The sequence below is a fragment of the Manacus vitellinus genome, unplaced genomic scaffold (assembly GCF_001715985.3).
Source record: "Manacus vitellinus isolate BGI_N305 unplaced genomic scaffold, ASM171598v3 scaffold_14_pilon, whole genome shotgun sequence".
In the NCBI taxonomy this organism is placed as follows: Eukaryota; Metazoa; Chordata; class Aves; order Passeriformes; family Pipridae; genus Manacus; species Manacus vitellinus.
This window is the reverse complement of record NW_021939063.1, coordinates 9,416,650-9,428,793: the sequence shown is the minus strand read 5'-3', so window position 1 is coordinate 9,428,793 and position 12,144 is coordinate 9,416,650. Positions and strand designations below refer to the sequence as shown.

The 12,144-nt window shown below is 55.1% G+C and overlaps 3 protein-coding genes across 3 annotated transcripts in view; 2 read left to right on the top strand and 1 right to left on the bottom strand.

Moving 5' to 3' along the window:
* Nucleotides 1-786, bottom strand: part of KLHDC8B (kelch domain containing 8B) — a 10,507-nt gene extending 9,721 nt beyond the window's left edge. Inside the window, exon 1 of the mRNA XM_029958329.1 lies at nt 626-786. Coding sequence (XP_029814189.1) covers nt 626-786 — 161 coding nt within the window. The remainder of the gene's footprint in view (nt 1-625) is intronic.
* On the top strand, nt 103-9,502 carry CCDC71 (coiled-coil domain containing 71). Its single transcript, XM_018068434.3, has 2 exons — nt 103-1,437; nt 1,881-9,502. The coding sequence occupies exon 2, from the start codon at nt 1,942-1,944 to the stop codon at nt 3,130-3,132; it is 1,191 nt and encodes a 396-aa protein (XP_017923923.1). The 5' UTR covers nt 103-1,437; nt 1,881-1,941; the 3' UTR covers nt 3,133-9,502.
* The window catches only part of LOC103764477 (laminin subunit beta-2), a 21,463-nt gene continuing 13,463 nt past the window's right edge, over nt 4,145-12,144 (top strand). The window contains exon 1 of the mRNA XM_029958328.1: nt 4,145-4,247. Within this exon, the coding sequence (XP_029814188.1) occupies nt 4,145-4,247 (103 nt within the window). The remainder of the gene's footprint in view (nt 4,248-12,144) is intronic.

The following is a 12,144-nucleotide window of genomic DNA, read 5'->3' as shown; positions in this document are numbered from 1 at the left end:
GCCTCTGAACCCTCTGTGCGGGAGGGCCCTGCCAGCGCTTTGCGTGCACTGTGCCGGCAGCGCTGTGTTTCCGTGGCCCCCCGGCCCCCCGGCCCCCCAAATGGTGTCCTACTTGAGGGAACAGCGTGTCTGGGGTGTGCCTGCTCGTGCCCGGCTTTCCTGCTGCATAACCGGCACTGCACCAAACCGGACCCAGCCGAGGGATGTTGGGAAGTCCTGTCACTGTGAGGTGTCACAGCCAGAATACCCCTTCAGGTGTCCCAGCTGTTCCTGGGCTTGCTGCAGCCCCAAAATTATCTATTTTGCAGCCTATTGAGAACATGTTATTGCACTTCTCCCTTGGTCTGTCCCTCCCTGCCAGATCAGGATTAACGTGACATCCTTGCTGGCTTGGCTTGGTCCTTTGGAAGGTGCTGATGACGCTGGCTGGGCCTCTGTGGGATCCCTTCCCTGCCTGCCTGTGTGGGATCCCTTCCCTGCCTGCTTCCCTTCCTCCGTGGGAGATCCCCCGCCTGCCGCAGAACGACTGCATTATCCTCCTCCAAATCCCTCTTCTGCCGTGACGTCTGCAGAGCACTTGACTGAGATTAGTCTGTCATGTGGAGGTTCTTACTCCCCCACTGACCTGTGCTTCCCCTTCTGCGGCTGCTCTTGGCTCCTGTTTCTCCCCTGCTTGTGCAGCTGGCGGCAGCACGGGCTCTGCTGCGGGGCCGTGGGGAGACCGGAGTGCCGGGGGGAGCGTGGGACACGAGTAGTTCCTTGCTCTGTCTGCACTAACTTCTCCATCACAGCTTCCTTCCCTGTGCACTGCCCTCTCCCAAGAGTGTTTCTGACACCTCCTGCATTTCTCTGAAAAGAGTTTTTAACTGGATCCTTGTTGTTATTTTGAGAGCTGTCAATGGAGCTAAAGGTTTTATGCCTCATCTGCACAGCGTCCAGCTGCAGAGCCGTGAGGCCACCAGAGTTCTCCTGGGTGCATCCCAAAGTCCTGCCTGGACTGCCCTTCAGTGCCTATGTTTTATTTAAAGCCATAATTGGTGCTTTTGTGCTGGGCAGGCAGCTGCGCAGTGCCCTAAGCGTGATCCCAGTGTTGTCCCTCAGGCCATTGTGCACTTGGCCCTGGTGATGTGTGTTTCCTTCATACCGCCCTGCTTGAATTTCCTGCTTCCTCCTCACTTGGCAGCGAGTGCCCTTGGATCAACACCAGTTTGCTGTGACAGCAAGTCGCGGACCGTTGTTCAAACAAGGGAACAGCAAGGAGCGGTGCTGCCTTGCCACGGCATTCAGCATCGATGAAGCACAACTGGAACAGCCTCCAGCCCTGCTGCCAGGTCTCCAGGAGGAAACTGCAGCTTTGGCAGGGACTCAGAATCAATTTTTTGAGCAGCATCAATTAAGAAGCTGAGAAATTGGAGTTGACGCTGGGATGGAGTTGAGGTGCTCAGGTTTCTTAGTGTTGAGATGGGTCAGTGGTGCTGCTCTCGGTGTGTGTGCAGGGAGAGGGTTCCATGAGGGACTGCTTTACCCGGGGAAAATGTGATCTGGTCACCCAAAGCTGGGGTGGGTCAAACTCAAACTGGAAACAAGCTGCAGATTTTGCTGAGTTAATCGTTGAAATCCTTCATCTTGGGATGGATTGGATGGGATTTCCTGAAATCTTTATTTAGGCTGGAGATTTCTATGAGAGATGTTTTAGTTTTACTTCAGAGATAAATCAGTGACAGGATTTTCTTGATGATGCTTCTGTCTTGGGTTATGCCCAGAATATGACCCGGTGTTTGTGACCAGCCACGCCTGGGCTTAATGATTTCAGATCCCTGCTTAGAAACATGGGATAATTTCAGTTGCTTTAAGCTAACTATCTTCTTTCTCCTTTTGAGGTGTCGAGGGTTGTTTTTCCAGTAATTTGGACCTTTTTGAAGCACCTGTTTGCCTAATGCCATGAATATTGCAGTGAACAATGAGGAAGAAAAAGCTGTCCATTCCTGGTCGAGAATTTCCTCTGCCGGACAAAAAGTGCTGGAGGAGGCCCTCCGAGTCTTCAACCCTATGTCCAAGGACCTCTCGGACACAGAGACCCAGCTAGTGGCCTTCATCCAGGGCCTGAAGGAGGAGGGCTACCAGCCCACGATCCTGAGGAGTAAGGATGTGTACGGGTACAGCTCGTGCACGGCAGACACCCCAAGTCAGACGAAGGAGAGCACCCCACACAGCTGTGTCAGCACCAAGTCCGCACAGAGTCCGGCCCGGAACACCACAGCCATGGCAAAGGTGTCTGCTTCACCCACCAGCATTCCCGTGAGCTCTCTGAAAGTCTCCGCTCAGCCCGTCTCCAAAGGGGATTCCAGGAATCTCCTGTTGAACTCTTTGAAGCAGACAGGGTCTGGCACATCCAAGGCAGCGGCAGTGGGCTTCCCTACAAACATGTATCCCGACGTGTATCCAGCCGTGAGACTGTCCGTGGTTCTGGAAGCCCTGGTGCCACTGAAAACCACGACGTCCTGTTTGGAGTCCAAATACACGCGAGGGCGGCTTGGGATCTCGCCCTCAGACCTTAAACTCCTCAAGAATTCCAGTCCACCAAGGCAGTTTCCTTCAGGCAAGAGCACTAAAATAACTGAAAGCAAGGGGTACAAGCATTCGGTGAAGAAAGCACCAGATTCTGCCACCCATGCTTTAAACCTCCTGAAGGGACCAAAGGGTGGAGTGCTGCAGGAGAGCAACGCCTGCAAGGCCTCGGGAATTCTCAATGGGAGAGTCACAGGCAGCTCATCCCAGGGCTCCACCACGGCACCGCAGCCCAAGACCCTGAAAATCAAAGATAAGGAAGCTCTGGTAGGAAAAACAGAGTGGAAGGACAGCAGCAGTTACCGGGAGAGCGCTGGGCAGAAGAAGAGAAGAGCCACAGAGGCAAGAGAAGCACCACAGAGGAAAAAAGCAAATACCATTCCTGTCCAAAAGAAAACTAGACAGGCTCAGAGCACTTTGAACCTACTGAAATTCCGGACCATCAAGGTGGGCAACTCTTCCTCTGATGATGAAGTGAGGAGGAGAGCACAGAAGATTCTTAGGGTCAACCTGTCCCCCGTGATTCGAATTCAGCCCTTGTCCCACTCTCACAGTGTCCCCTGAGTTTCTTCACTGTCACTTTTTTTTTGTAAGTAAGTAAATAGGAGCCTGGCACCAGAGCGCGGAGAAGTTTGGGAGCAGCTCTGTGTCTCTGGTGCTGACATGCCGACTAACCTGCAGGCAGAGCAGCTGCTCCCGTGCTGTTCTGCCTGTCTGCCACTGCTGTGCAGGACTGGCTGCAGAAGTCCAAACCCCTGTTTGGGAACACGGGATGGTGACTCCGGCCAGCGGCGAGCCAGGCAGGCCGGAGAGCTCACTTCCTGCTGAGCTCCCCTGGACGTGGCAGTCTGAGCTCTCGTGCAGGGGAGAGCATGGGACTTTCTCATGACATCGATGCACTGTGATATTGCTCTTTTTCAAGCTGTACATTTACTGGTTTTATTTTGATCAAATTTTATAACTTTATTATCTATATATCTATATATCCATATATGTGCATATGGCCCAGGAACTGTGGGAAGATGCACTTCCTCCATCCCTCTGGGATAGGATTCAATAGCTTTTGTTCCCCCTCCCCTTCAGCCAGTCTTTTGTTGAAAGGTGCCAGGATTCCTTTGTGGTTCAGTGTTGTGACAGTCTGTCCTGGGCTCCCTCAAGCAGCTCAGAGGCAGCAATGTTATAGCCACTCGTTTGTCTCCAGAATGCCAAGCAATTTGGAGAATTACCAGCTGGTAGGTTTAATCCTATTTTCGGTATTACCTCTGCATAGCAGTGGGGGAGTGTCACGGGGCCTGACGTCTGAAGGTACCTCCTCCCTTTGTTGGTAGCAGAAGTTCTGAACTCATGGTAGGGATTTGCCTCCAAAGAGCGATTCCTCCTCAGCACCCAGCATTGCCCCACTCTCCTGTATCCCTGGTACAGCCGTAAAACATGGACTGTGACTGTTAAAGCCAAAGGGCTGGAATTGTGTAAAGTGTCCTGCCCACCACATAACTGAATTGCTGTTGCTGGGTGTTTCAGGAGCAGGTTCTAGATACCGGTAGTGAAGACTTGTTGGTTTTGGCTGGGTTAAATCATGATAAAGACACGGGCTGTGTTTGAATGTATTCGCTACATCCTGCCGGTCTCAGAGCTCAGTGGGATATCTGAGCCTGAGTTAAAGCAGAAAAGCGAAAGAGGTGAGAGGACACGTGCCAGCTCTTAAACATAGAGAGTTGCTTTCTCTTGGTTTGTGAGGGTGAAGCAGTAGGAGGGGAGGTGGGCACTGTGTTGTGATGGGAGCGGCTTTGCTGTGCCGTCAGGGATGTTGCAAGGAGGTGTGTGTCAGGTGTGAAAGCTCTGCTGTCCCCAGGAGGCACTGTGGAACCGCTGCAGCACCGGGGGCACGCTGTCGGATGGGATCACAGGCTTCACAGGAAGGGATCTGCAAGCTCCAGGAGAAACACCTCGTTGGAGCAGTAGGTGCTGCTGCTGTCACATAGGAGGGGCAACCTGGTGGCTTGGGGAAAGGAAGCAGCATTGAGCTGGGCATGGACCTGGCTCAGATCTCTGCAGCAGTGAGCCTGTAATCCACTCATTCTCTCACCAGCTCAAAATACTAGTTGTCTGACCTAGTAATCTCTGTGGACATTGGCTGAAGGGATGAGCTCCCCAGGGAAGCCCCAGCTCCTTATGTTTAAGCCCCCACGAGCACCTGGTTGGATTTCAGTGGCTTGTAAAAGGGGTCAATGTCTGATCTCCAGCTCAGAGAGGAAGACCATGGTATGGAGAGAAGAGAGAAGGTTCATGATGGGGTGAGAGGGCAGGGAATTTGAGTGTTCCAAGGTGCATCTGTGTTCTCCCCTCTCACGCAGGTAGAGCAGGGTGGAGGTTCTTCATTGAGCAACCTGGTCTAGTAGAAAGTGTCTCTGCCCATGGCATGGCAGTTGGAACAATGCAGGCTATTCTGTGATTTTATGATTCAGGGCATGATTGCAGGTCCTGAACCCCACACTTAGATTCTGAGTTGCTGTCAGAGATCATAACTTGCAGTGTTTGAAACTGACCTGTGAATGCCGCTGCTTGTCAGCAGAGGAGGAGGAAATACTTCTTTCTGCTTCTGTGTTTTGAAATGTCCTGGCAGAGAGTCCCCTCTCTTGACCTGATGCTGGATGAACAGGGACCCTCCATCACTGTCAACTGGCCAAAAATTGCTTTGTCCCTTTTGTTCCCACTCCTTCAGACCTTTCTCATTCCCACGCTCTCAAATGCCAGGTCTTGAAGTCCTGCACTGGCGTTTCTCTTTTTGGCTGTTTCCCGAGGAGGGCTCTGAACTCCTGCCTGCAGTATTGCTGTCTGTCAGGCTGCTCAGCAGCTTCCCCTGTTCCCAGACCCTTATAAGGGCACCAAGAGCTGTGTCTGGAGCCTCCTCTTGCACCACAGACGTCCCAGCTGAGTGCTTGGCCTCCTCTGGGAAAAACAACGTGCATCAACAAGGCTGAATTTGGGTCGAGGTTGCTTTTCCTCTAGCCTGAGGAGGAAGTTGAGCACCTGAGGCCAACTTAGCAGGCCACATCCCTCCTCTTCACTTTGTGTCTTCCCCCAGCTGTGTTGCTGCCTGCCTCCCCACTCTTCTCCATCACCTCGTCTTTCACAGCTTGGGTCTTTGCCAGTCAAGGACTTGGCTTGTACTTGCTGCTTGACACATCCAGCAGAGCATCCAGCCTTAGTGCTGCCATGCCTTTCCCAGTGTTGAGCTGAGTGCTGCGCATACTTAGTGATGACGGCTTGCCCTGTATCCTTCCCAGGCCACCAGCAAGAGGTGATCTGCTCCACAGGGAGAGGCAAGCTTTAGAAAACACCTCTGTGTCACCGAGACTCCTGCCAGGGAAGTGAGCACTCCATAGCTTTGTGCTCAGAGACCTGCCCATCACCAGTCCTGTCTCTGTCAGCTCTCTTACACGTCTCTGACAGACCACAGGGCCCTGAGCTATGGGGCAGTGCTGGAGCTCCATTCTCTGCCCTCTGCCTGTTACCCCTGGCAGGTGTTTCAGGAACTCAGCCGAGAGGATTGCAGCTTGTTATTCACAGGGGGGCTTTGCAGCCCCTGGTGCCAATGCCAGTGACTGCTGCCTGTCAGCTGGTGCTGGCAGAGCGAGTGCCTCAGCCTAGTGGGGGTTGGCTCCTCTGTCCTTCGACTCGTGTGGATGCTCCTGGTGTGGATGCTCCTGGTGTCCTGGGCCTGCAACACTGATGTGCGGGAGGCTGCAGAGGGGCTGTGCCATGGACACTGCTGTCTGGTGTTTAGGGAAGATGAAGGGTTTGATCAAACCAGGGCTGCCTAAGACCTGATCTAACCAGAGATCTCCCCCCACAGGTCCCTTCTGCCCCATGTTACTTTGTGGCAGCAGTAACTGGCAAGGCTCATGGAAATGTGTTGCCCAGAGCGCTGTGGTCTCTGCTGAGCGTGTGGTATGCACCTTGTCCAGACCTGTTTCTGTATTAGTCACTTTGAATCCAAGTGCCTAACCTGGCCTGTGTTGTTCTGGGCACCATGACAGCCGAGAGCTTTGGAGACTCTCTTAGGAATGCTTTTAACGCATGGATTTGTGCCACTGTCGCTTCTAGAAATGATTCGGCCAGCGGTCAAAGGGCTGTTCTTCCGACTGATTTTTTTGGAAATCATTTCTCCTTTTATTCAGCTGCCAAGAAGCAGTTTATGCTTCCCCTCCACCAGGCAAGGCCCTTGAGCTTCCTGCATGCTTCAGATGTCCGTCAGCGAGGTCCGTGGGGAGAGCAGCTTGTCCAGCAGGCAGCTGAAGGGGAAGCTGACATCAGATACCAGTTGAAATCACAATGTTAATTGGTAGAAATGTTTTGAAGCTTATGTCCACTGTGATCAGATTTCACCATCTGCCACTGCTTTTAGTTGGAGAAGTTTCTCCTTAGCCTCTTTCCTGCAAGCCCTGTAGTGTGGTGCTGCTGCTTCTAAACTATTTACATCCCCCCCCCGAGCCAGCTGCTGTAGCAATCCTTGTACAGAATTTCTTAAGCACTTTTCTGCAAAACAAGAAGGGATTATTTTGTTACTCCTGCTTGGCAGTCCACTAGTGGTATTGCAGTACGAGGAGGAGGTGTGCTCTCTGGAGCGTTGGGAGCACTCACCTCACTGGCACTTCTCAGACCAGCTCACACTAACAGGGCTGGGGGGCAGTGGGCTGAGAGCCCTCATTGCCTGGTACTTCCTTGCATGGAGTTCAGCCAGCTGCCAGCTAAGAGCATTGCAGGGAAATTGGGAGCTGAACGGCACAAGTGGGTGATGCTGTGCATGCGGCTCCATGGCCCTGCCCCACAGCTGCCCTCGTTTTGCTGCCTGTCCTCCAGGCCCTCCTCAAACACCAGCAGCACTTCTCCACCCCGGCTGTAGCTATGGCAGGAGGGACTGGAGGGCTTTGGGTTTTGGGCTTGAGCACAGGGGTTGTGCCCTTTTAGTTGTGACTTGTGCTGTGTTCATGGCCAAACTTTGGCAGCATGTGGGAGGTGCAGCCACTCCAGCTGTTCTTCCCCCTTGGATCCAAATTCCCTGCCCTGTCTGGGAGCTGGGCCTTTGGCCATGACTCAAGGGATGAGTGGGGACAGAGAGTGGGTTTGTCTCTCAGTTCCAGCTAGGCAGCGTGACATGAGTTGGGCAGCTTCCCAGGCAAGAGTGCAGGTTTAGGTTGGAGAATCCTGGTTTTAGCCATGGTTGGCAGGTGCCGAGTTGTGGAGCACCGGCTGCTCAGCCAGGCTGGTTGGTTTGTGTGGTTTCTTTTTCAGAATTCAGAATGGCACTGGCCTGTTTACTCCTGCAGTCAGATGGGGATGGCCTTTTGGGAGCTGAGGTGGCCTGAGGAGAGGACAGCTGCTCTGGGACACCTGGCACCTTCCTGACAGTGCTGCAGCCGTTGGCTTTGCCAGCTGGGTGGGCTGGCACCACCTGTGGGGAGGGCAGCAGGGCAGGTTACTCGTGGGCCCTCATATTTGGGACTCTGTGCTAGAGAGCACCATGCTGGGGTTTCCCTCTCCTCGCAGCCTATTCCTGCTTGGAGCTGGGTGCCGTTAGGAAGGTGCCAGGTGCCTCACAGAGATCTTCTCCCAGAAGGCGTGAGAGCCAGCCCTCATCACTGGGTCATCCCTTGGTGTCGAGTGAACCCTGTCTATAGATGTGACACTGCTGGAACTTGCAGCTTGGCCAGCTGCTGCCTCCAAAGCTGTGGTGCTGAGGCCAGACCTCTTCCTTTTCTTAGGAACATCAAGGAGGTCTGGTGAAAAAGCAGGAAGCTTAGGGGAAGCTAAAGATGCTGGCAGCACCTGGACAGGCAGCTCTGTGTCTGCTGCGGGAGATGTGCAAATGGAGGAGCTAGGGCTGCAGTGTCCACACCACTGCCTCCCCTCCACCCCTGCCTGGCCACAGAGCCTGCCCTGCTGACAGACTACACTGGTGCTGCAGGTGAGGGGCATCCTTTTGCAGCAGGTGCCACTCCTAACCCTTGGTTTCCATCCTTTATCGGTTGCACAATCTGGCCCCGCATGGGTGGCATCTGAAATACCTTCCCCAGGGAGTCCCTTAAAGGCCTTATTATCCTCTGGGATTCTCTCCTTGTTGTCTTAATTAGCCCTTTCTGTTCCTGTGTTCCTGTGGTTGCAGGCAGCCCCTGTGAGTGTCTGGTGATTCCCACAGACACAGGCACATGGTGCTGTTTTAAAAGAGAAGGTGCTGCAAAGCTACTCCCAGAAATACCTCCCCTCCTGCCCCTGCTCCGCTGCACTGCCCAGGCCTGGGTCAGGACAAAAAGCATCAGCATTCATGGCAGGGGAGGCATGGTGTGTGACACCGTCCCTCCTGGTTCCCAGTGCCCCACTCCTGAGGAGTAGGGTTTCCCAAGTAGAGGCACGGCAGCCACTCCGAGGGACACGGGGGTTTTGGGTGGGCACTGTCTGGCCCCTCGTGCTCCTCTCTGCCAACCATTATCTCCAAGAGAGCCGTCTCCACGCCGCAACATGACCGACCCACTCTGGCTGGGACTGGCGGCATTCCCTGGTGTTTGGGGATCCCAAGCAATGGCTGAGGAGCAGCAACTGCACCCTGTGGAAGGGCGAGTAACAAACTTTGTATGATGATTTTACAACTGACCATCTTGTTCTTGAGTGAACTTTTTACTGTTTCATTTGTTTGTGTAGAATGTTTCCGAAGTTCTAATAATATTTAATGTTAATATGAGGCTGGGCTGTTCCACACTCTGTGTTGTATATTTTGGAATGGCATTGCTTAGTGAAAAGACAGCATTAGTAGTATTCTGCTCTTCAGAGGGAATGGGACAAAAAACAGACTGTTGTTTTTCTTAAATGAAGTGAACTTTTTGTTATGAAGTCCTAGCAGGTGTCCAGCCCTTCAGTAAAATGGTGCTCAGAACCACCCAGTGTGTCCGGCTTTTCTTTGGGCCCTGACAGACTCCTCCTCCCTGGGCTCCTGCTCCCGGCCCCATGTCAGCTCCGTGGAATGGTGTCTCCTGTATGCCTGGCTGCTGCATGGGGCACGCTCAGATCACGCCCAGCTCTTCTCCCTAATTCCCCCAGTGAGGTTTGATATTACTCAAGCTCCATTAAGGATTGCCTGGCTTGGGGTGGGAAATACTCCAGGCGAGTGGGGTGGGAGATGCTCCATATGAATGCCACTGGTGCTGAACTGGTGTAAACTGGGATAAATCCACATTCCTGGTTAGTTCCTAGAAAACATGCCAGGTTGGCACTGCACTGGCAGGTGCTCTGCCAGCCCCAGCCTGCCTGCCCATCCTGCGGTTTCCCTCTGGATCTGCCCACTCTGCACCAGGACCCTCTGGCCAGCTAATTCAACAGAAATGCCATTGTTCACCGGCCTGCGATCTGGATCCGGTTTGTGCCGCAGGGCCGCCGGTGCGCTGACCCGGCACTAATGGTGGTGGGACTGTGGTCCTGGGCAGACAGCAGCTCCAGCGCCGCGGCTCATTCCTGGGGAAGGGAAGCGGTTAAGCAGTTCTCTGCTCACTAAGGATGTTCAGGGAAGTGCTGGCCGCCTGCTGTGCACACTGAAGTCGGTCCAAGTGGGGCTGGGCAGGCGTGAGAGGCTGCCCCGGGACCTCGGGGGCTCTGCCGAGGATGGGGGGGCCCTCTGCACTGCTGCAAGAGTGCCCTGATGGCTTCTGGAAGGTGCTGGTGGAGGCAGGCTGTGGGTGCCCAGGGGAGAGGGGATGCTCAGCAGCGTTGAAATGCTGGTGATGGAGGGCTGCTGGCAGATCTCCAGCCAGTGGAGCTGCCCCAGGACAGGGCACCTCCCTGGGCAGACATGGCCACACCTTCAGCTCTGGGGCAGCCAAGGGGATTGCAGCTTGGCATGGGAAGTCAGAGCAGCCTTTAAGGGAGCCTGGAGGTGCCTGGACACGGGCTGAGACACCTTTCTTGTCTCTCAGATGCCACTGAGGATCCCTCCCTCCCACTTTAACTTTGCTTTTCACAGCCAGAGATCCTGTTACAGTCGCCTTTATCAGGTCCCTTTATCAGGCCTCTTCGGATCTCCTTAGAGCAGATAAGGTTTGCCTGGCAAGATCCCTTGATGAAGACATGCTGACCAGTGCTAATGGCTCTTTATCAGGTCATCTTCTACCAGCTCTCCCAGCTGATGAGGTGGTGATGCCTGGCCACCAGCCTGCACTGCTGGAGCCTTGCTGGGCACAGCCTGGCCCTTCCTCCAGGTTTCCCAGTGCCTGCTGAAAGCACAGCCATGGGGAGCTGGCAGGGTACTGCCCACGGCATCCCTTGTCTCACTGAGGCGTGTGGGACCAGCCTGGCTATGTCAGAGTGTCTCTGGGGGCGTGGGTTTTGGCACTCCTATGGCCAGGAGCTGTTTCTTTGTTTGCCTGTGACCTTGCTTGGCAGCGGGTGGCCAGAGCATGGCCTTGGTGTGGAGATACACAGCTCCTCTTCCTTCCTTCGACCTTGGCTAATAAAAGGCACCATCCCTGTGTGACAGTGAGTTCTCTGTGGATCCTGGCCCTGGTGCACGGCCGTGCTCCCTGCAGGGCTCCAGGGCTGCCGGCTCAGTGCCCAGCCCAGCCAGTCCAAAGGATCTCGAGCAGCACCGACCAGCACAGGGTGAGTGGGGCATGGTGGTGCCCACAGTGCCAGCACTTGGGGGGGAACTGGATCCATCCGGCATGGATGTTGGGGGAGTCCAGTTGGCTGCCATGCTGCCCCAGGGCTCCCAGTACCGCTGCTGGAGATGTGCCTTGAAGAGGCACAGATGGGCCTGTGCAGTGCAGGGCGAGTCCCAGCTGGGCTGCCTGTCTCAGCAGACCCACTGCTGCACAACTGGGCACAGCAGCCCTGTGGGAATGCTGTGCCAGCTCCTGGCCAGCCGAAGGACAGGGCACTGCAGTGCCATGCATGGGCCACTGCCGGTGTGTACCTGGCCTCTGCCTCACCTTGGCTAAAGCTCGGTGCGGGCAGGTCCCTCCCCTTGCCTGGCACGGCTGCTGGAGGAGGAGACAGGCGCTGGCTGCCCTCCTCCAGGAACAGCAGCCGAGCCCAGCCCGAGCCCAGTGGGCCCTCGACTCTGCAGCCTACCTGAGCCACCAGCCACCCACCCAGAACCCCAAGCCCCACAGGCACAGGTAGGAGCCAGCATGCCGGAGGGGAGCCCCTGGGCACAGCACAGCCCCAGTTCGCGGCACAGCCCTTGGCACATGGCACAGCCCCATGGCACAGCCTGAGTGCCAACAACTGGCATGAGACAGCACGCAAGGAAGGGACTGTGGGGTCTTTTGGCAGAGGAGGGCTGGGTACCCCCACTCCTGCTGTGCACTTCCTGGGGTTGATGTGTGTTGGACTTTGCCCAGGGAGCCGTGGCAGTGGGGAGGGCTGGGTCCATTGGGAGGGATGTTCCCAGCCAGCAGCATGGTGCCTGTGTCCGGGTGAGCTCCTGGTGAGGCAGACGTCCGGCACGGCTCCACCCTGCAGCGTAACTGTGCCTTCGCCACGGGGCATCCCCAGGTGGGGCAAAGAACGGTGCCGTGACCCCTGCGC

Excerpts from the sequence above, each read along its gene's own strand:
- CCDC71 (XM_018068434.3), top strand. The coding sequence starts at position 1,942 with ATGAATATTGCAGTGAACAATGAGGAAGAAAAAGCTGTCCATTCCTGG.